The 23530-nt window shown below is 49.2% G+C and overlaps 1 protein-coding gene and 1 long non-coding RNA gene across 2 annotated transcripts; one reads left to right on the top strand and one right to left on the bottom strand.

Moving 5' to 3' along the window:
- The first annotated feature begins 7311 nt into the window (after positions 1-7311).
- Positions 7312-14895, top strand: Ckap4 (cytoskeleton-associated protein 4). Its single transcript, NM_175451.1, has 2 exons — positions 7312-7753; positions 12423-14895. The coding sequence occupies exons 1-2, from the start codon at positions 7334-7336 to the stop codon at positions 13728-13730; spliced, it is 1728 nt and encodes a 575-aa protein (NP_780660.1). The 5' UTR covers positions 7312-7333; the 3' UTR covers positions 13731-14895.
- Positions 14896-17928: 3033 nt separating this feature from the next.
- E230014E18Rik lies at positions 17929-23497 on the bottom strand. The gene is made up of 2 exons (XR_003948929.1): positions 23111-23497; positions 17929-20526 (listed from the first exon to the last, which is right to left on the bottom strand). It is a non-coding gene; the product is annotated as an RIKEN cDNA E230014E18 gene (long non-coding RNA).
- Between the last annotated feature and the right edge of the window lie 33 nt (positions 23498-23530).

The raw sequence follows: 23530 nt of genomic DNA, 5'->3' as shown, positions 1-23530 counted from the left end.
CCATCCATCCATTTACCCATCGATCCATTGGTCCACCACCATCCATCTACCCATTCATCCACCTACCCATCCACCCATTTATCCATTCATATATCTATCTATCCATCCATCCATCCATCCATCCATCCATTCACCAGAAGGTGATGCAGCAACCACATACCTGCCATGAAAGAGGGCCTCAAAAGGAAGCAAACCTTCTGATGCCAATAAGCAGCACCCCTACATGATCTCTGCATCAGCTCCTGCCTCCAGATTCCTTCTCGGCATGAGTTCCTGTCCTGATTTCCTTTGGAAGTGTAAGCCAGACAAACCCTTCGGTCTCCAACTTGCTTTTTGGTCTTAGTGTTTTGTCACAGCAACAGAAGCCCTTTTCTCTGGAGATGAAAAAAGGAAGGGGCCACAGGCTCCTTCTGGGGTGGTGAGCAGTGAGTAAACAGGAATGATGTCAGGCCATGATGAGTTCTAGGTCCTACCTGGGAACTGGAGGTGTGTGGTTTGAGGGACACTTGATCCAGGTTGGGAGTAGAGGCAAAAAACAAAACAAAACAAACAAACAACAAAAAAAACAAAACCACCAACGAGCCAAGTCCCTGAGAGAATGGCAAACCAGGGCAACTCTGAGGAAACACAGTTGGCTCTACAAAGGGTAGGAAGGGGTTAAAGGAAGAAACACATTGAAGAAGATGAGGAGGAATTAGATGTGAAGGACATGAAGGGCCATGCTCACTCAGTGGTTCACAGAACAGCCTTTCTCTGCCTGTGGCACACTCACTACAATGTCCTAAGCAGGAGCAACACAGAAGTGAATGACCACTGGCGGACTGAGGTGAGGTCCCTTCCCTCAACAGGGAAGTGAATTACCACTGGTACCCTCTCCCCTCCCCTCCCCTCTCTCCCCTTCCCTCCCTTTCTCTCCCCTTCCCTTCCCAGTGGGAGGCACTTGGCAGCATGAAGAACCAGAATCTTAACTGAGAACCAAATGTCTTTGGGTCAGCTATTTATACATAGGTTTCTACATTTGTGTGCTAGTGTAACTATAGGCTCAGCTGCCAGGATTCTAGCTGTCTACCACAGTTCTTAAGCTATGTCACCTTGAGTGAGTTGTTCAGACCCTTCAGTAGGCTGTGTCAGTACTGTGGTACCTTCATCCGAGATTTACTGAGTCTGAAAGGAGGCTCTGTGGACCCAGCGCCTGCCATGGAGGCTGGCATGCAGTAAGCAATCAGGAAGAGTGACCGATTACAAAGGCATGGGCTAGTCACTACAGCTTCCTTTCAGCCCTTCTGTGTCAGCCCTGGGCCTCTCACTGTCACAGCCATGGTGGCTGGCATGAGCAGCAGCATCTCATCCCATACCCATACCCACCACAATCAGCGGCCCACTCCCATCAGCACCACGATAACCCGCTCTACTCCCATCAGCACTCTGGCCTGTTTCCCCATCATCACATGGAAGGTCTGGGAGGCTGCCCTTGCTGGCTTCCTTCCCCCCACTGTTCTTCCCTGTGGTTGTCCTATGAAGGCAAAAACTCTAGATAGATGGATTTGCATGATGTCATATATTATCAAAGGGAAGACCCTAGGTGGATTTTATTTGCTTTGAAAGTTTATTCTTCACTGCCAGTATATATAAATATGGCTGATTACTTTTAAAGATTTATTTTAAAATGTAGATTTATTTTCAGTATATGAGTGTTTTGCACGTATGTACAGATGTATATATGTTTGCATGTATATATGTATGTCATATGTATGTCATATGTATGTATGTATGTATGTATGTATGTATACCTGGGGCCTGAAGAGTGTCAGATTCCCTGGGGTTACCGTTGGTTGAAAGTTCCATGTGGGTCCTAAACCTGGGTCCTCTGAAAGAGCAACAAGTGCTCCTCATCACTGAGCCATCTTGCCAGTTCCTTAAAGATTTTTTAAAAAATTATTTTAAATTGTATGTATCTCTGAGAAGGTATGTGCACATGACTGCAGGTGCTTCCTGGGGCTAGAGGCAGTTGGCTCTCCTTGGAGCTGGCGTTACAGTTATGAGACACCCAACATGGGTGCCTGGAACTGAGCTCAGGTCCCCTGCGAGAGCGGGATGTGCTCTTATTGTTGGGCCTCCTCTGCAGTCTCCAGATTTGTACATATTGATCTTGTACCTCATGCCTTTAGTTATTTAGCCCAGTGTTTCCCAGGGGAACCCCTTTGTATTAATTAGGTTTGTTGTCGTTGTTGCAGAGGTCACATATCTGACAGGAACCCCTTGAGGCAGGAAGGGCTCACTCTGAAGTCGTGCTGGCACTTTGCCACATTGCACCCACAATCAGAAAGCAGAGAGAGATGAATTTTGTTGCTCATGAAGCATTCTCCTTTAAAAACAATCTTTATTTATTCTTTGAGAATTTAATACACGTATACAAAGTATTTTGATTTTATGCCCTTCAGTTCCCCATAGATTTCCCCATTGAAATTTCATGTCCTTTTAAAAAACCCACGGAGTCAAATAAGTGTTGCCCCATGTGCACAGGTGTGGGGCCATCCAGACCCTGGGAAACATCCCCAACCAGCTGTCAACTGCCAATAGTTCCTCATCAAGGGGTGGGGCTTGGAGAGCACCTCTCCATCTATGCCCATATTTGGGCTAGCTTGATCTTGTGCAGGTACCCATAGCTGCTGTGAGTTCATGAGTGCAAAGGACGTGGCACGTTCTGCAGATAACATTTTTACCTCCCCATCTTTTGGCTCTTACAAGAGGGGTTTTAGTAATGCGATAATCATGTTTATTGAGCATCTACTATATGCCAGGTATATTCTAGGCACTGGGGATAGACAAACGAGTTAAGTAACATTTTTACTCATGCAACTCAGAGCTTAAATTTCTGAGAAGAAACAGATAAGAACTAAATGTTGGGGAGAGAGAGAGAGAAAGAGAGAGAGAGAGTTAGTTTATACAGACCATAGAGACATTTAAAATAAAACAGGGATGAAGAGATACCTCAGAGTCTAAAAGCACTGTCTACTCTTCCAGAGGACTTGAGTTCAATTTCTGGCACCCACATGGCATCTCACAAGTGTCTATACCTCCAGTTTCAGAGGATCTGACGCCCTTACACAGACATGCAGGCAGAACACCAAATACACATATGAATAAATACATCTTAAAAAATAAATCAAAGAAGACAGTCAAGGAGATAAGTTTAACCAGGCAACAAGAGGGGAGCCAGGAAACAAAAAGCCCCCAGGTAGTAAGATACCTGGCCTACTGAGGACGCAGTGTGGCTGCATGAAGTCCTAGGAGGGGCTGGGTCAGAAGTGTGACACAATGTGACTTGTACTTTAATGGAGATATGCTGACTTTGATCCTGAACACATACAGTAGGGCCATCACATCCTTAAACAGAAAGGCCAGGCTGGGAGCTATTTCAGTTACCCAGGTGTCAGCAGCTTTGACCACATCAGCAGAAGAGCTCAGGTAAAGCGGGAGACGCTGGGCCCCATATGAAGGAAACACCACAAAGGCTTGCTAATACACTGCATGGAGAGATGGGTGGGCCAAGTCTGCGAAGGAGACTATGATTCTGTAAAACACTGGGGACCCTGTATCAACTCAGAACAGAGAGGAAGCAACTGACATTCCTGGGGGCTCTTTACTTGGGCATTCTGACTGGGATGTGGGAAACCAAGGCGACGACAGTTTCTCCGAACTCAACCTTATAATTTAGTCCATGTAACACGTGGGTGTCTGGAGGCATCCTGGAAGAGCTGCGTGTCTGGCTCATCCATACTCCTGTCCCATTCTACACACTTTAGGGTGGAAAGAAGGAAGAAGGAATGGAGGGAGCGTCCCTTGGATGCATGCTGTGCCCATACACAAAGTCAGCAGGATGGAAATCTCTAGAAGTCCCCATTTCTACAAGGTTTACTTCCATGTTGGCTCTGGGCAGGTCCCCTCCTCCTATGGGTGTAACCAAACAGCTTACTTCAGAGAACACTGACTGCCTTTTAAAGTTAAACACATCCTAGCCTGTGGTCTGGGAGCCACATACAGAATGGGGAGCTCCCAGAAAAGACCATGAAAGACAATCCTTGAAATCCGGACATAGGAGCTCTGTGAAGCTCTGAGTGTCCCCAGTGGCTCTGCAAATGGCGTTAGCTACCCTTTCTTCACAGAGCCTTGCTATGAAACCAGCATCACATGGTGACTCTGCTGCAGTCTCCACAGTGTGGTGAACCACGTCTCATCATCCCAGTTGATAGATGAGGTCACTGAAATTCAGGGACATCATGTTCTACAGACGGTTCTAGAACTGAATGTGACCCCAAGTCAGCTTATCCCAGAGTCACGGTCTTGACCATTGTTATATCCATTGGTTGGTTTCTCCCCACTGTGTGTGTGTGTGTGTGTGTGTGTGTGCTGTATGCACATGTGTGTATACTAGTGCGCATGTCCACGTGCTCTCATGTGAAGACCAGAGATTTCAGATACCCTGCCTTACCATTCTCCACCTTATCTCCCAAGACAAGCATCTCTCAATGAACCTGGAGCTGGGCAGACAGTCACCAAGCCCCAGCAATCATTGCGGTTCTTTATCACCTCCTCCCTACCCTGCCCCTGCCTGCACTGGGGTTACACTCTTCTGCAGCCATGCCTGCCCTCTTATGTTGGTCCTGGGAATTTGAACTTAAGTCCTCATGCTTGTGCAATGAATGCTCTTATCCACCAAGTGATCGTCCCGGTCTTGGAACGGCCTTTAACATGGGTTCTGGAGATCAAATGCAGGTCCATGTGCTTGTAAGGCAAGCACTTTATCAACCCAGGCATCGCTCTGACCTGTCACCCACTCTTCTCCAGTGCTTGACAGGAGAAAAGCCAAGATGCCTCCCATTCCCACCCCAGCTCTCACATGTAACTCCTAGAAAAAAAAAAAACTAAACAACACTGATTATTTTCACTAACAAATAAACGACTGTTTTCTTTAAGGAACAGATTCATGCCATAATAAAAAGGAGCTTTAGAGATGTGCTTTACAGAGAAGGTGGCCCTGAAGTCCAGAGGGGGAGTTATGTCCACTACTCAAGGTCATGGAATTTGATGGCAAAGCCACGGCTCAAAGAGCAAACAGGGCTCCTGCCTCCAGGCCAGAGCTTGGCTGGGTTCCAGCCTGCTGCTGTCTCCTTAACACAGACGATGGAGGAGAAGGTCTCCATTCGCACATCAGTAATCTTAATCACACCTTGAACTGAGATGGTTTTTAAGCAAGGTAGTCCTGGTCATCTTAGGACTCTCATCTCCTGTCTCCCTGTACTTCAGGCTGAGGAACCCTGTGCTTTGTTGAGCTAAGAGGTTTCTGCTACAGTATCTGCTATTCAGCCCAAGGAGGGGGCGTTCTCTTCTGTCTAGAGCAGATGCTTTCGCTAGGGCACACTCTGGCCCAAATTTAATCTCCTCTGTGTTTTCCCCACAATAGCAGTGACTCTCCTGCTTCTTTTGCTACCTTATTTTGTGGCCTTTTGCAATGGGCAGCCATTCTCTATACACAGCACACACCCTTCTAGTCAAGACAGGTGTCCTGGGCTTACCCCACTTCCTGCTCAGAAATAGCCTTCCTGTTCTCCTACTATGCAAATTCATTCTCCAAATTATTCCTCATTCTCTACTCTGTGTACAGCTCACGGTTTGCTTTCCAAGTTCTCTTTTCATTTATTGTCTCGGTTCTTAGGCGTTGGTTTTTAAAACATTAAAACATGCTTTCCCCCACCCCCACCCCCACCCCCTGCCAGGACCCAGAGCCCGTGATCACAGGCACATATGTGCCTATTCAGATTTTAAAGGTGATTTACGAAAAGAATGAGGAGCAACAAGATTGTCCTTGAGGAAGGTGCCTCTAGCAGTGGACAGACATCTCTCTGGCACACAGTGGGCCTTCAGCAAAGTTTTGCCCTTGTAAAGTTGCACATTCAGTGTCTCCTCGAAAATACTTTTCTCAAGAGGGGTATTGTCGGGCATGTGACCACCAAAGTATGGAAGTGGTGGTATTTGAACATGGGAAGATTCCAGTTTTGTTTCTAATTTTTTCCCCCTTCTAAGCAGATTGGGAGGAAGTTACAGACAGAAGAAATAGCATCCCTACTTCTGCCGCGCAGAAGTACACACTAGGACTGCGGGAGCCAGGTGCAGGGGAAAAGGTCCAGATTGGTATTACCAATGATCTGCACTGATGGTGGGCTCTGGTTTCCCTCCCAGTCATGAGTGAAGACTCACCCATGGGCTTCAGAAGCATCAGCCCAAGGTTCAAAACACGGCTGTGTGGGACCTTGAGGCATTCTGTTGGGGTCGAGGCTCAGCCTTGTGTGTTTCCTATAAAATGGGCAAATGTAATCTCAACCGTTCAAAGCTTTTGCGAGGATTTTAGAGCCCATACCAGCTGATAAGCACAGGTCTGGCACTGCTATATTTCTTTTTACAAATGTGGAAGTGACAACCTCAACCTGTGTCCCTCTAAGTGAGGGTGCTGATGGCTTCTCTACACTCAACCCAGAGCCTGTCAGGAACTGGAGCTGTGGAGAGACTGTATGATACCCCAAAAGAAAAGAGAACCAAGGGGCCTGGGGGTGTTGCATACAGTCTACTGCCCAGGCAAAGAGGGTCTGTAACTCAGTAACTCAATAACTCAGTAACTCAGCTCCCTAGGACAAGTTCTAGTCCATACCCAAGGTGCTTGGGTGCAGAGTCCTTCGAGCCCAAAAATTCTCGGGAAGAGACAGGCCTGGCCCGGCTGCAGGGCGGCCTTAGAGGAGGGGTGTTCCCGGCTTAGTGGTGGGCAAGTAGGGCGTCTGACCCCCCCCCCCCCCGTCCTGTCCCCACCTTCCAGAACCGTGCTTTCCGCTCCCCCTAGCACTCCCCCTCGGCCCGGGTGGGGATCGTGCTCAGCACAGTGCTCAGGAGGCACCCCCACCCCGCTGACTCCTCTCGAGGGTAGCCGGGGCACTGGGAGTCTCAGCCATCCGGGCAGCCGCGCCCAGCCTCGCCCCGCCGGGCTCCGCCCGCCCTCCGCGGGGTCGCAGCGAAGGGAGGAGGGGCGGCGGCCCGCTTGCGTGGCAGGCGCTCGGGCTGGGCTCGGCCTCCCTTCCCGGGAGGCGGGGTCGGCGCCGCGGCGGCGGCGGAGCCAGGCCCCCTCCTCCTTCCGCGGCCGGCCTCCTTCCTCGTCGCCCCACGTTCCCGGCCGCTCCGACGCCGCTGCGCCCGCGTGCCGCCCGCGCAGTCCCCGTGGGAGCCGGAGCCAGCGTCCCGGGCCGCGCGCCCCGCTCGCCCATCCCGCCGAGCCGCCGCCGCCGCCATGCCCTCGGCCAAACAAAGGGGCTCCAAGGGCGGCCACGGCGCCGCGAGCCCCTCGGACAAGGGCGCCCACCCGTCGGGCGGCGCGGATGACGTGGCGAAGAAGCCGCCGGCGGCGCCGCAGCAGCCGCAGCCTCCCGCGCCGCACCCGCCGCAGCACCCGCAGAACCAGGCGCACCGGGGCGGCCACCGCGGCCGGTCCTCAGCCGCCACCGCCAACGCGTCCTCCGCGTCCTGCTCGCGCAGGCTTGGCCGGGTGCTCAACTTTCTCTTCTACCTCTCCCTGGTGGCGGCGGCCGCCTTCTCGGGCTGGTATGTCCATCACGTCCTGGAGGAGGTCCAGCAGGTCCGGCGTGGCCACCAGGACTTCTCCCGTCAGAGGGATGAGCTGGGCCAGGGCTTGCAGGGCGTCGAGCAGAAGGTGGGTACTCCAGCTTTTGCGGGGTCGGGACTCTACTCCTGCCCTCCCTGAAGGGGCCCTGGTCCTTTCCTGCCCAGGCCCTGTGGCAAGAGCTGGGACCCCAGCGCCCTAGTCGCCAGGGCGGTCCCAGACCCGCTTTGTTAATGGTCTCAGAGAGGGATGGAGCGGACTCTGAGGATGGCCAGACCATTGGGGGAGGATGGGCCAAGGGCCTGTCACAGGACATTAGCGGTGACCTGTAAGGAAGCCGGCAGGCTCTACGTAGCCCATTCTTTTTGCATTAGGAACCGTTGAATGGACAGAGTTGCCCGAACAGGAGCCTGGAAGGGAAATCATCGCATCCCCGGAAGCCTCTAGTCAAGACTTCACCTTGGCTATGCCAGTAGGAGTCACCCGAGCCAGTTTTTAATAGACCTAGAGTTTTGGGGGTGGGGGTGGGGGAAGCTAGTGAGCTTAGTCATTTGCTAAGTTCAGATGAAACGTCTATCTTTAGGTCCCTTGTCCTTAGCTGGACCAAGGAGCCCATGTGGGCCTTTGAAGTCGCCTACTCCAGCTTTAGGGGAAACACAGGCCAGAAGTATTAGATCACACTTATGTGGTGTGTAGACAGCGTATTCATGTATTTTATTTCCTCACTCAAAGAGTTAACTAGAGGGAGGAAGAGAGGGCTGACAAATTTGACTCCATTTTCCAGACCCGAATATTGAGGTTTAAGAGACACAAAGTGAGTTGACACAGACCACAGCTGGCTTGAGTCGCAGATTGTGGAAGAAAGTGTGGGCCATTCGTGAGGAAGGATTCCCCAGCGAGCTGTTTCAGGAATGACCAGACAACTCTCATGGCAAACTGCTCAGTTTCTACCCTTCCAGCCCAAGTGTAGCCCCCTTCCCTCTAGTGCCTTCTCCATCCTCTCCACCCACATCCTTGCTCAATGAAACGCACTTGCTGGACGGAAACAAAAAATCCCGCCATTTCTGAGCCCGGAACCACGGCCTCCTTTCCCAGCATGCCGCTTGCCCTGCCAAGTCCCTACTTTTTTGTTGAGTGTGCACCACTAGGAATTTCCTCTCAAGACTGGAAGAGCAACTGGAGTGAGTCAGCCTGTGAAGTGGTGTAGGCCAAGGGAGGTGACTTAGCTGGGGAAATGAAGTGGGCGATTCTGCTCTGCCTGCTGAATGTCAGACCATCCTAAGAACACAGACACCCCGCGGGAGTCTGATCGCTAGCCCGTTTCCTCTCTTCCTAATCAGTCATAATATTTATTGAAGCCTGATAGTTGTATGGCTGTGCGTGAGCCCTGTGGAGGATATGGAGGAGGAAAAGGCGCAGATCAAGCTTGTGAAGTGGCATCCTAAGTAGGTTTCAGGGGTGGGGAACTTATGCACACTTTGAGAAGAAAGGGCTTGTGGGTTTGTATGTGGGACAGGGCTGGTCATTAGAAGTATCAGGAGATGGCATGACCCCATACAGGTAAGGGGACAATCTCGACTATACCTGAAGGACAGAAGGTAGCTAGCCTTCCAGTGACAGAATACAGGGGAAGTTGGAAGCTTGAGCCCAAAGTGGTTAGATCCAGGTTGAAGAACATGGGTGTTAGTTCCTATGTTGCCTTTTGGTCTCTTTGTTGGTTTTACCCCTTCCCATTCACAGCTGTATGCAAATCGCTTTCCTCTTTGAGCCTGTTTCTCATTCTCCAGGCAAGAGGAAGGCGCCATCAAGGTTTGTAAGAACTGGGATTGGGGATAGCCCAGCTGGTAAAGTGCTTACTGTGAAAGCATAAGAACATGGGTTCAGATTTCTCGGGCCTGTGTAAAAGTCCACACTTGGAATCCCATTGTTGGGGAGGCACAGACAGGAGGTATCTCTGGAGTTTGCCAGCCGGCCTGTCCAGCCAAATCGGGGTACTCCAGCTCCAGTAAGAGACCTTGTGTCAAAGAAACAAACAAACACACAAACAAGTGAACAGGGAGAGCAGTCAGTGTCTGGCCTCTGTATGCCTGCGACAGCCCCGTTGACTGTCAGCCATTAGTAGTAGCACCGGCCTGTCCACTGTTACCCCAGAAGGCTCCACAAAGGCAGGGATGGAGTTGCAGCCATTATTCCGTCGCTGGCATTCACGCACCACACAGCAGACATCCCCCACATGTCAAAAGGACAGACATCCATCCAGTACATTTTAACTGTTATGAGCACTTTGTGCATAAAGAAGCACACACACACACACCCCATGACCTCAGAAGGGGAGACACTGGGTTCCTTGGGGGACTGGTAATAGTTTCTGATCTGATTAACTTCCTAGCCATTTGTGAAGTGCCAACCTGGGATTAAATAGGAGCTCGGCCTGCCCAGGCTTTATCAGGCAGTGCTCTGAATTCCTCCATTCTTTGGTCCATTGAGAAAACACTGAAGGTAGCCTGCCATGTTGCAGGCTCTGGGCTCACCCCCATGCTTCTATTTTCAGTGCTGTGCTTAGAACAGGAAGGCATTGTGATTTACTAACCCAGTTTTAGAGGTCACCTCTCTCTAGTGCCTTCTCGGCGTATTCTTTTATGACTCAGGTTGTATTTGGCTGGGGAGGGGAGTCGTCGGATCCAACCTGGGACTTGGGAAGTGAACGTGATTTTGAGTTCCTGGAGCAGTCGGTGGGCATGCGCTGCAGCCAGGGTATCCTGTGTGCATCCCTGTTCTGTTTCTCCTTTGGCATTGAGTGGAAGATGTTGCTAGGAGTCCGTGAGCCTCTGAGGAACTCAGGACAGAGCTTAGCCTGGTGAAGACAGTAGCTACTGCGTGGAGCGGCCAGCGAGGGTTAGGCACAGTTAGGCACTTTACTTGTTTAGACTCATTCAGTTCTCACGGTGACTATCGGTGAGTCAGGTACTATTTTTGTCACACCTTGTGGCAAAGGAAACAAGTTACATACAGACAGTATGTAACGCGTCCAGGAGCAAACAGCAGTGAAGCATTGAGCTAAGATTTGCCTACCCAGCTTGGCTTCAGAGCCTTATTGTTTAATTTGTTGGTGTTTTGTTTTGTTTTGTAAGATAGCATTCCATGTAGCCCAGACCAGCCTCAGATGTAGCCTAGGATGATTTGAACGTCTGATCTTTCTACTTCTCCCTCCTGAGTGCTGAGGTTACAGGAGTGTGCCACCAGACCCGATTTATTAAGTGCTTGGCCCTCTAACCTAGGTCTTGTGAATGCCAGGCAAGCAACCTATTTCATCTCTTGTTTAAATGGAGAGGAACACCCCCCCCACACACACACAGAGATTTCTTTTTATTTTATGTGTTTGGGTGTTATGCCTGCATGCATGCTTGGTACCTGAGGAAGTCAAAGGAGGACATCAGGTCCTAAGGAACTAGAGTCACAGCCATGTGATTGCTGGGAATCGAACCTGGGACTTCTGGAAGAGCAGTCAGTTCTCTTAACCACGTAGGCATCTCTCCACCCCTGGAAAACTTTCAAACTTAGTTTAACCTAGAATGGCAGTCTTCCTCCCTCTTTGAAATACGTTTAATTGTTGACTGTTAAAAACATCATTTATCGCACAGAGCGCTCCACACTGGCTTTAGCTGGTAACAACCTCATGGTGTCTTAGCGGGTGTCTCTTACATAGTCCAGAAATAGTTAGTTGAACCTAGGGACTTACAGAATCAAGGCTACACTGCCGGGATGCTTACTCTTCTTTCATTATTATTATTATTATTATTATTATTATTATTATTATTATTACTATTACTATTTTGTCACCAGACATTACAGGTGTCACACCTAAGACCTAGGTTCCTGACCAGCAGGGCTTCTGCGTCAGTGTGCCAGCCCAGCGTGATTGGAGTTGCTGGGCTAGTTGAGAGTGGCGTTTATGCCGAATGAATGGGTAGCAACAAAATCACAGTGTGTTCTCAAAGGCCAGAGTGTCCCAAGAAATCACCTGGCCCACTGCTCGCATTTTTAAATGAGGACACTGAAGTCGGACAGTGGCTGGCCAGAGACCGCACACCTGGAAGTGATAGATACCGACCTCGACTTAATCTCTTAGCGTTGTGCCTAGTGTCTCCATGTGTCTCAGGCTATTTCCTAAGAAAATTTGTGATGCTCAGCTGCAAGTGCTAGAAAGCCAGCCCAAAATAGCAGAAGGAGGGAGGGAGGGAAGGAAGAGAGTATAGACTGTTCTGATTGGCCCAACAGTTCAAGAGTAAACTCCCTCAGAAACAGCTGTATTCAGGGATTGAGTTACATCTTCAGAATGTCATCTTGCCTGTTTCCGTGTGCTGTCTTGATTGATGAATGGGTTTCTGGTCACGTGCTGGTCTGAGCAGCTCTAGGCCTCCCTCATCCTGTAGCCAGCAATCTCAGTGGGAAAAGGCGTTGGCCACCCTGTCAGCCTGCCTGGCACTCATCTGTTCATGGCTTGTCGGTTTGCTAAGAGGAGAGGGTTGACAGTCGCATATGGACTATGCTGACTGGTCTGATGTGGGTAATGAGCCGACTCTGGAGTACCTGGAGGGGCCGTGCAGTTGGTGATCACAGCCACCACGTAAAACTACCTTTAGAAGGAGAGCGCTGATCTGGAGGCTCCTGGGACGGGCCATGCAGAGAATAGCGGTAGCTAGCGTAAGCGAACACAGCTGTTTGTTCTCAGTGGCTAACGTCTGGATTTTGGTCGTAGGTCCAATCCCTGCAAGCCACATTTGGGACTTTCGAGTCCCTCCTGAGAAACTCCCAGCATAAACAGGATCTCACAGAGAAAGCCGTGAAGGAAGGGGAGAGCGAGCTCAACCGAATTAGCGAAGTTCTACAGAAGTTGCAGAATGAGATTCTCAAAGATCTGTCGGACGGGATCCACGTGGTGAAGGATGCCCGGGAGCGGGACTTCACGTCCCTGGAGAACACAGTCGAGGAGCGCCTGACGGAGCTTACCAAGTCTATCAATGACAACATCGCCATCTTCACTGATGTCCAGAAGAGGAGCCAGAAGGAGATCAATGAGGTCAAGATGAAGGTGGCCTCCCTGGAAGAATCCAAGGGGGATCGCAGTCAGGACGTGAAAACTCTGAAGGACGCCGTGAAGGAGGTCCAGGCCTCCATGATGTCGAGGGAGAGGGACATTGAGGCCCTGAAGAGTTCCCTTCAGACGATGGAGTCCGACGTCTACACAGAGGTGCGGGAACTGGTGAGCCTCAAGCAGGAGCAACAGGCGTTCAAGCAGGCGGCCGACTCAGAGCGCCTGGCTCTGCAGGCCCTCACGGAGAAGCTTCTGCGGTCCGAGGAGTCCTCCTCTCGTCTCCCAGAGGACATCCGGAGACTGGAGGAAGAGCTACAGCAGCTGAAGGTCGGGGCCCATGGGTCAGAGGAAGGTGCCGTCTTCAAAGACTCCAAAGCCTTAGAGGAACTGCAGAGGCAGATTGAGGGCCTGGGTGCCAGGCTCCAGTATGTAGAGGACGGGGTCTACTCAATGCAGGTGGCTTCTGCACGCCACACCGAAAGCCTGGAGTCGCTCCTGTCCAAGAGCCAGGAGTACGAGCAACGCCTGGCTATGCTGCAGGAGCACGTGGGAAACCTGGGCTCCTCATCTGACCTGGCCAGCACAGTCAGGAGCCTGGGGGAGACCCAGCTGGCGCTGTCCAGCGACTTGAAGGAGCTGAAGCAGAGCCTGGGTGAGCTGCCCGGTACCGTGGAGTCACTGCAGGAGCAAGTGCTCTCACTGCTCAGCCAGGACCAAGCCCAGGCCGAGGGCTTGCCTCCTCAGGACTTCCTGGACAGACTGTCCTCTCTAGACAACCTGAAATCCTCAGTGAGCCAAGTGGAGTCAGACTTGAAAATGCTCAGGACTGCCGTGGACAGTTTGGTGGCCTATTCCGTCAAAATCGAAACGAATGAGAATAACTTAGAGTCAGCCAAGGGCTTGCTGGATGACCTGCGGAACGACCTGGATAGGTTGTTTCTGAAAGTTGAGAAGATCCATGAAAAGATCTAAGTGAACTGCGTGTGTGGGCACAGTTTCTTACGACCAAAACCAAACAAACAAAAAAAACAAAACAAAAAAAATCCCATTGTTTTCTCCCAGGTGCCCTCTCATCACCTTCTCGCCCCTCCCCCACCCCATGGAAAGTAGCAGATACCGACTGGACACCGCCCTGGTTTTCTGTGCCCAGTTAATTTATTTGCAGTTATTACCACACACCTTTGGTTTCTTAAGTCCTGTTTCTGCTTTTGGTTTGGCTTCCTGAAGGCCCAGCCAGCCCTGTGCAGAAAAGGATGTGTCTCCTGTTAGAAAGATGACAGTGGCTTTAACTGGGGATTATCAGGAAGCAGATTAACCTAAAAAAAGATCCTGTCAGGCAGTCAAATTTATAGTAAAATAGAAAAACAACAAAGGACAGGTGGGGGGCACTTTTTAAAAAATTTTTTAAGGAAAATTAATTTTATTGGTTTGTTGTTTTTGTTTTTGTTTTTTGTTTTTTTATACTCCTGGCCAGGGTTTTTAGAAGCTGTCTCATTCTTGTCTTCCATTTAGAACTGGTAAAAACTCCTAGAGGTCAGCTCTGAATGGGCGAAAGAGGACCCCACATCCACCCCCAACCTGCCTGAGAGTCACTCTCAGAGGCGTGGTCTCTCTCCATTCCCTAATCCAATCAAACGGTAACTATGCAAATTCAGTAGGTCCTGAAGGCCCAGTGCACTTCTGGTCCTGGTGACCCACCTGTGTCATCAGGCTAGGAGGGGTCACCATGTGCGTTTGGAGGGGGTGTTCTTTGGGTTCTGATGTGAGAGCTGTATTTTCCACAGAGGATTTGGGCATCTTCCCGAGAGATGTGGGCCAGGTCTTTTTGTTTTATCACAGCGTCTCTGGAGAGGCCTCCCTTCGCCTCGCCCGGCCCCCATCTGTCAGTGAGGATCACGTGGGCTGCGTTTCTGTAATTGTTCTCCATGTACCCTTGCCCTTTGAGATGTATTGTTTTTGATGGCTGCCTTGCCCTTCCACTCCCTCTCCCCTCCCCCCAAAAAAAAGGAAAGAAAAAAAAAACAGAAAAAGCTGAAAAGAAAACCAAGATTTGTTAGTTTACTGTGAAATGAACTGTATGGCTTCTTTACAGTATTTTTAATTCTTAATAAACACTTGAGCTTTGTTATGACCTTCAGTCAGTGGGTTCTGAGAACTTAGTGATGATGCATTTTATCAGCATAAAATGTTCGGGATAAGAAAATTGGTAACTTTTCCATCTTAAGACTTTTTTTTTTTTACGATGTACAATGTTTTTAAAAATTATTTTTTTCTCAAGCCGGGTGCACTCGGGAGGCAGAGGCAGGCAGATTTCTGAGTTCGAGGCCAGCCTGGTCTACAAAGTGAGTTCCAGGACAGCCAGGGCTATACAGAGAAACCCTGTCTCAAAAAACAACAACAACAAAAAAGATTTTTTTCTCTTGGGAAGGGGGTGGGGGTGGGAAGTGTGTGTGGTGGCCCGTGTGCAGAGGGATCTAACTCAGGTTTTGCAGGCTCCACTCCTGCAGGCACAGGCTTTTGTTGGTTTATTATTGGATCTATTTTTATGTTCCTCGTAGTTGCTTCAGATCCCTGCCTGACTACCTGGTAGGATCTTCCTGAGGGATTTGGGGGAGGGTCTAAGTCTTTGAAAGACTTAGTACCTGGTTAGCTTGTGGTCAGGGGGCACCACTGCCTTGAGGACTCTGAGATGGCTGATGCCTACCTGGGCAGATCCTGTACATCCCTGGGCTCCCGTCCACAGACGGGAGCAGATACTGCTTATTTTGTACCTGTGTGCAGGCCTGGGCTGAGCACTGCGCAAGCGTCATTTCATGTTCCAAAGGCGCAGCAGGCTGAGATCGGGAATCATGAGATGAGACTTGAACCCACTTGTAGAAATTTTTAATCCCGACCTGGGCTGTCCACCCAGCCGTTAACCATTTAGTTCCCAGATAAAACACACACAACCTTTGTATTTACAGTAAGCCTTAAACTGTACAAGAGCGGGGCAGATATCTGCCTTCTTTACTACTAAAATCTACTTTCCTGTAAATAACCCAAGGTATTACTACTTACTATGTTTTAATCTGGGGTGCTTTTAACTCCAATTGGCCAGGCCTCAGGCCATGTTTTTATGACTCATCTAACCCATGGTAGCTTCTTTGCCTTCACCTTCTTCCCCTCGTGGTCCCTCTGACCCCAAGCCCCCAAAAACCTAACCCCCACCTATGTCTCTTCTGCCCAGCTATCGGCTGCTGACATCTTTATTTACCGATCAAAAATAATTTGGGGTAGGGTCACTTGGGTCTACATGCAACTCCAAGTCTTGGAGGCCCACACTTAACATTATAATAGACAACAAACTTCAGCACCCACCTCCAGCTCTGAGTGTGTCCTCCTTCTCTGCCATCTCTCTGGGCGGTGCAGGTCTCCACTGGCCTGCTTCAGAACCTTCATGCAGGGAAGTAAGTGGTCTCCAACTCATGGAATGGGGGAGCCAGGTGCAGGTGTCATTTATACCTGTGTTTCTAGCTGGCTGGTCATTTATCCACTCATTCATTCATTCATTTATCCATTCATTCATTCAACACTTACTGGTCCCACCATTAGACATTGTGCTAAGCATCAGTGAAGTAAAAGCCTGGGAGAGGCTTGTGATCCTAGGCCCATTTGAGAGAATTACCTAAACTGCTGTCCTGAGGAACTGCAGGTGCTGCGTCTAGAAAAGACAGTGTTGGTGGAGGTGTAGTGACCAGTTCTGCTGGGATTGTCCTAGAGATGTTTGGAAGAGGTTTAGAAAGCCCAGTGAGGAGAGGTGGAAATCTTTGGGAAATGTCAAGTTAGTTCATTCTTTGAATAAGAATAGCAATGGGATGCTGAAGATATAGATTAAACTGCTGATCCAGCAGTAGACTAGAATAGAAGAATAGAAGAGAAGAATTGAATAAAATAGAAGAATAGACTAGATAAGAGACCACAGTGAGATGAAGACAGGGCTCACAGCATGCCAGTGAGGAGGTTGTCCACCTGCTGGTGCTGATAGGCAGATGATGGAATGATCTCTCTCACACATGGCGGTTGTGAGGGTTGAGTGGTATTATAGGCAGACAGAGTCAGCTTAGTATGATATCTTGCATATATGCTGGGGCCCGTGAATGCACAACCCATCCAGAAATCCAAAGATTGAATAAGACAGACATAGTGGCACACAACTGTAAATCCCAACACTTTGGAGACGGAGAGAGGACGGCCACCAGCCCCAAGCCAGTCTGCCTTCAGAGTGAGATCCTGATGGTGGGGAATGGAGAAAATAATATTTAAACACTTCTAGGCGTGTGGGTGGGTGCGGGGATATGATTTACGCAGGTAACTATATAAGGAGGTGACGGAGTCCAGCATTGACATTGGTGCACGTCTACAAGTCAGCAGGCAACAGATCCTGGGTTTCGGAGTGGCCAAGACAATGGAGAAATTGAATGCAATTCTTATGGCAGGAACAGAGAACCAGGCTGGACACTGACTGGTCCCCAGGACCGCTTACTCTCCTCTTGCTTTTCTCCTAGTGCCTCTAGGGGGCGCCGTGGAGTGGGGGCTGAGGTTGCAGGATTTTGTCTGGGACCAGGTCCTGGAGGCTTCTGTGAATCTGAATCTTACTCTCTATGGGGACCAACGAAGGATTTTAGGCAGGGTGAGGAGTTACAATACCGTATGCAAGCCACCCCCCACCCCACTCCTTGCAGGATTGGAGGAGAGCAAGACGAGCCTTGGAGGACGATCCAGCTAACTTCGCTTGGTCTTCTGAAGATTCAGACAAGGAGCACACAGGAAAGTTGCCCCCGAGAGGTTCCAGAGCCATGTCACTATGCATGCTAAATGTATAGCTTGGGGTGGGGGTGAAGAGGGCCATCCCTGGCAACTGGAGGAGGATATAAGAGCGGCAGGGGGCATTCATGTTGCGCACACAGGGACACCCAGTCTGGAGCTCAGTGAAGCGGTCTGTTTTCTGAGTGACTCACCCATATTTACTATTGAATTAAGGAGACAAATTGTCAGAGACGATAAAGGAGATGTGAAGGAAAGGCATGCGCACGGGGGTATCAGAGACGGAAAGTAAGGTAACACGGGGCAGGGGGCGGAATGTTAAAGGTAAGGATACCTGGAGGAAAAAAAAAACGGGTCACAAGCAGGGTGGTTTTAGTCATCAAATGTCTTTCAGGGAACAATTTGTATTACAATTTCCCTCATCAAAGTGCTAATTTAATCTCTTCCCTCACTGGGCTGTAACTCACATAGGAGTACTGCAATGGGTAAAAGGCCCTAGAGACCTAGAAAATGGGCTGTCCCCGGTGACTTCCCGTGAGGTCTGCGCCATTCCCATTCTGGAGTGGCAACCCAGGAGATGGATGTCTTGGGGGGAACGTGGCAGATTTCCTCTCTGTGGATCACTTCTTAAAACCTCCTCTGCTGCAGAAGCACCAGCCCCTGGTGGGGTCTCAGTTTGGTCTCAGCTGCTTAGCATCTTCTTCAGATGTCTGGATCTGGTCCTGCTGCCACAACACCGTGACAGCGATGCCTGGAAAGTCCATCTTTTGTTTTCTCCGGATCTCATTTTCCTCATCTGCAAAAGATAACACAGTTCAGACCAGTGGCTCTCCCACTGTAAACATGGGTTGGTGCCACCAGGAAACCACGTTAACAGAGATGACAGAGCCTGAGAGATGGCTCTGTCAGTAAACAGCTTGCTGCCCATGCATGAGGACCTGGACCCCAGAACCTGCATTAAAAAAAAAAAAAAAGCTGGGTGTGGCAGCATGTGCCTGTCCCTGAGCCTCAACTAGCCAATCAGACTACTACCCAAATCTTTGAGCTCCAGGTTAATGAGAGATCCTGTGAGAGGAATTGAGGACGCCGGGCATCAACTTTTAGTCTCTAGAACATCTGCACATGTACCTGTTCATGCATGTGAACACACACACACACACACACGTGCTCACATACACACACACACACACACACACACACACACACACACACGTGCTCTCTCTCTCACACACACACACACACATACACACACACACGTGCTCACACACACGCGCGCGCTCACACACACACACGTGCTCTCTCTCTCACACACACATGTGCTCACACACACGTGCTCACACCCACACACCACACAATTCTGGTCTTGTAGGTTTGTATGTGATAGAGGTGCAGAGGGCTGAGAATAATATATCTCCATTTCTTTCGTTTCTTTTCTTTTCTTTCTTTTTTTTAATTGGCTATTTTATTTATTTTTATTTCAAATGTTATCCCTCTTCCCGGTTTCCCCTCTGCAAACCCCAATCCCATCCCCTCTCCTCCCTGCTTCTATGAAGGTGCTCTCCCATCTACCCACCACTCCTGCCTTACTGCCCTAGCATTCTCCTATGTTGGGGCATCAAGTCTCCACAGGACCTAGGGCCTCCCTTCCCATTGATGCTCGACAAGGCCATCCTCTGCTGCATATGCAGCTGGAGCCATGGGTCCCCTCATGTGTACTCTTTGGTTGGTGGTTTAGTCCCTGGGAGCTTTGCTGGGTCTGGTTGGTTGATGTTGTTCTTCCTATGGAGTTGCAAACCCCTTCAGCTCCTTCAGTTCTTCCCCTCACATCTGAGGATGCAGCTATACCACTCCTGGGCATATACCCAAAAGATGCTCCAACATATAACAAGGACACATGCTCCACTATGTTCATATCAGCCTTATTTATAATAGCCAGAGCTGTAAACAATCCAAATGTCTCTCAACAGAGGAATGGATACAGAAAGTGTGGTACATTTACACAATGGAGTACTACTCAGCTATTTAAAAAAAAAAAAACGACTTCATGAAATTCCCAGGCAAATGGATGGAACTAGAAAATATCAGCCTGAGTGAGGTAACCCAGTCACAAAAGAACACACATGGTATGTACTCACCGATAAGTGGATATTAGGAAAAAAGCTCGGAATACCCACAATACAACTCATGGATCACATGAAGCTCAAGAAGAGGGAAGACCAAAGTGTGGATGCTTCAGTCCTACTTAGAAAGGGGAACAAAATAATCATGGGAGGTAGAGGGAGAGAGGATCCTGAGAGGGAGAGGGAGGGGAAGGGGAAAAGGGGGACAGGATCAGGTGTGGAGGGGACAGGGGTGGGGGGACATACAGAGGGTCAGGAAATTGAATGAGGTGAGTGGCAGTTGGGGATGGGGAACTGGGGGTAGCCACAAGAAAGTCCCAGATGCCAGGAAAGCAAGAGGCTCCCAGAACCTAACGGGGTTGACATTAGCTGAAATACCCAACAAAGGGGCGAGAGAACCCGTAGAGACCATATGCAGAGGTTAGGTACGGCCCCCAATTGAGGAATGGGGCCACCCACCCATCTCAAAAAATTTAAACCAGAATTGTTTCTGGCTAAAGAAAATGCAGGAACAAAGAGTGGAGCAGAGACTGAAGGAAAGGCCATCCAGAGGCTGCCCCACCTGGGGATCCATCCCACATGCAGACACCAAACCCAGACACTATTGCTGATGCCAAGAAGTTCTTGTTAGCAGGAGCCTGGTATGGCTGTCCCCTGAGAGGCTCTGCCAGAGCCTGACCAATACAGATGCGGATGCTCGCAGATCTCCATTTCCAGTCGGTCTCTGTCATTGTTCTATTGATGGCTTGGGGCTCTCAGTTTGCGAAGCACTGGACCGGATAATTTCTAAGTTACAAATCCAAGGGCAAAATTATACTTGTATGGCGCTAGGCATTTATTTCCACCTATGGGGAACAAATATGGAAGGAGGTAGCTATAGGTTAAAAGATATAAGATATATATATAAGCCCCAACTCAGTAATTTTTACAAGAATTATGATGAGCAAATACACTAAGCCAGCATACATGGTGCAACGTCATTTCCTGTTCTTTTTAGAGATTTATTTATATTTTTAAATCTTATGTATGCGAATCATTTGCCTGCATACGTTTATATAGATCATATGGGCGGCTGGTGCCAGTGGAAGTCAAGAGAAGGAAGGCTTTGGATAGCCGGGATCTGGAGTCATGGATGGCTGTGAGCTGCCGCGCCCATGCTAGGAATGGAACCTGGGTCCTCAGCAAGAGCAACACTTGCTCTTACCTGCTGAGTCATCTCTCCAGCCCCCCACCCCTTTTTTTATGTGTATGTGTCTGTATCGTTTGATATCTGCATAGTATTCCTCCCCACAACTCTGTGCAGGCCAGGCTTCTAAAGACGATGATCAGGTTTTCCACTGATACCCAGAGGCCCTTCTTCCATTCACCTCACTTGTTAGCAGATCCAAGTTCTCATCCCCCATTTCTAAATGGAGGATCAGGAATCCTCACAACAGTTAAGCCAAAGCTCAGGAGTTCCAAGATTCCCACCTCTTTCCTTCCCGTGCTGGGTAGTTTTATATCCACTGGACACAAGCTACAGTCATCAGAAAGGAGGGAGCCTCGTTTGAAAAAAATGCTTCCATAAGATCAGACTGTAGGCAAATCTGTAGGGCATTTTCTTAGTGATTGATGGGGTGGGGCAGCTCATTGTGGGTGGTTGCCACACCACCTCCAGTAGGAGCTGTGTGACAGACCAAGGTGATCAACCTCAAAAGGAGGAGGCCTCCTGGAACCGGTTGTGGAACTCTTCGCCGGAGAAAAAAATATTGAGCCGTAGTTCTTATGACAATCTATCTGTTTTGTTTTCTCTTATTCCTTTTCTTATTTACACGTTCCTGGCAGCCTAGGCCAAGATCTTAAGTGAGAATAATGGGTAAGAAACCATCCCTAGAGATGGGGGTCACTAACATGACCTTATCCCCAGGGAAACCAACGCTTTACTTTCTAAATCATTTACAAAGCTATTATGATAGATAAAAACTTTCCCAACAATAAAATCTCATATGGATACATGTGTGTCATCAGAGATGGATTTTGGTATATGGTAAAGAAAGCCTTAATTAGAAAGAATTACAATAGTTTAAATTTATACATTGAAGATTTATAAAAAAATCAGGCACTGGATATTAAATAATAATTGACCATGGGGCTGGAAAGTTAGTTCAGTGGTTAAGGGCACTGACCGTTAAAGATTTATTAACCTGCTCCTGGAAATATGCCACAAGCCTTGGATGACAGCGCCCACTGAATACATCCTTTTAGAATTGTTATATTTTGATGATTTATAATGATGTTACCTGTTTTGTTTGTGGTTCACTAAATACATAGTTTCAGAGTTGTAATGCTTGGATAACTTTTGTGCTTTACTGTGCCAAATGATTTTTTTTTGGTATCTGTGATTGTTTCATTGGATATAGTTTCTAAGAGATGTAATGTTTGGTTTTTTAATATATAAAATCCCCTGCTTGGGAGCTGCAAAATACACTCAGATTCAAACTGCCTCTATGTTTCTGTTTGTCACTGCCAAACTCTTACCCACCTAGCTTTGAGGACCCTCATTCCAGGGACCCCATACCCAAATGGGGTGGTCCATGGCAGGTGGTACCATTCCTGGCCTGGTAGCCCTGGGTTCTATAAGAAAGCAGGTTGACCTGGAACTCACTCTGTAGACCAGGCTGGCCTCGAACTCAGAAATCCACCTGCCTCTGCCTCCCAAGTGCTGGGATTAAAGGCATGCGCCACCACTGCCCAGCCAAGACTACACAGAGAAACCCTGTCTCAAAAAAGAAAAAGAAAAAGAAAAAGAAAAAGAAAAGAAAGAAAGGAAGAAAAAAAGAAAAGAAAGCAGGCTGAGCAAGCCATACAGAGCAAGCCAGTAAGCAGGACCCCTCCACGGCCCCTGCATCAGCTCCTGCCTCCAGGTTCCTGCCCTGTCTGAGTTCCTGCCCTCACTGCTTTTGACGATGTACAGTTGATACAGAACTGTGATTGAAATAAATCCTTTTCTTCCCATTTGCTTTTTGACCGTGGTGTTTTATCATAGCAATGCTCACCCTAACTAGGACACTCTCCCTTTCCACATCACGGGGGATAAAGCCTTAACACACCACCACCCTCTCTTCCCAGCCTCCTCTTTACCCCCATAACTGGGGATCGGAGGCTAATCACCAGCAGCCTGGTTCATGGCTCATGATACTGCGGAACACCACTCTGCTGCACATGAAGGAGACAGACAGCAAGACAGATGGAGTCCTGCCTTCACTGTAATCCTGGTCCAGTGGGGAAACAGGAAATGGCCGGAAGAAATGAAGACAGGTGTTTGTGCCTCACTGCCCTTCCTGTCTCTGGCTTGTCTTTGGGGACTCCCCCATAGATCACAAGCACAGCCTTTCCCAAGTGTCTGTCTGTCTGTCTGTGTCCCCTTCCCACTATATCTTCCATGCCTACCTCTGGCTGGCTCCTGCCATCAGCTCCTGGGGATCTCATGAGGCTGTTTTCCTCTGTTATGACATCTCCAGCATCTTCCTCCTTTCCTAATCAGACTGCTCCATCTCTGAACCTGAACCCTAAGCCGACTTGAATGCTCCACCCAGGACCCCACCCTCCAGGCTGCTGGTCGGAAAGCCTCTTCCCTCTGTGCTACAATGGCTTGCATGACTGCTTTCTTGCTGGATGGCACCCTCCGTGTTTGGGTCTTTCATCTCTGTATCTGCAGAGAAGTTACCATGCTTGGTTCTAGGAGGCGTACCAAGTAACTAACACTTCCTGAGTACTGAGTATGCACAGTCATTCTTCTAAAGGCTTTATGACAGCCACACAGGGAGGCACTATGTTTAGCAACCCACCCTGCCCCACCCTGCCCCGTTT

The sequence above is a fragment of the Mus musculus genome, chromosome 10, assembly GCF_000001635.26.
Source record: "Mus musculus strain C57BL/6J chromosome 10, GRCm38.p6 C57BL/6J".
Lineage (NCBI taxonomy): Eukaryota > Metazoa > Chordata > Mammalia > Rodentia > Muridae > Mus > Mus musculus.
The sequence above is the reverse complement of the archived record's forward strand: the minus strand, read 5'-3'. Positions and strand labels throughout refer to the sequence as shown.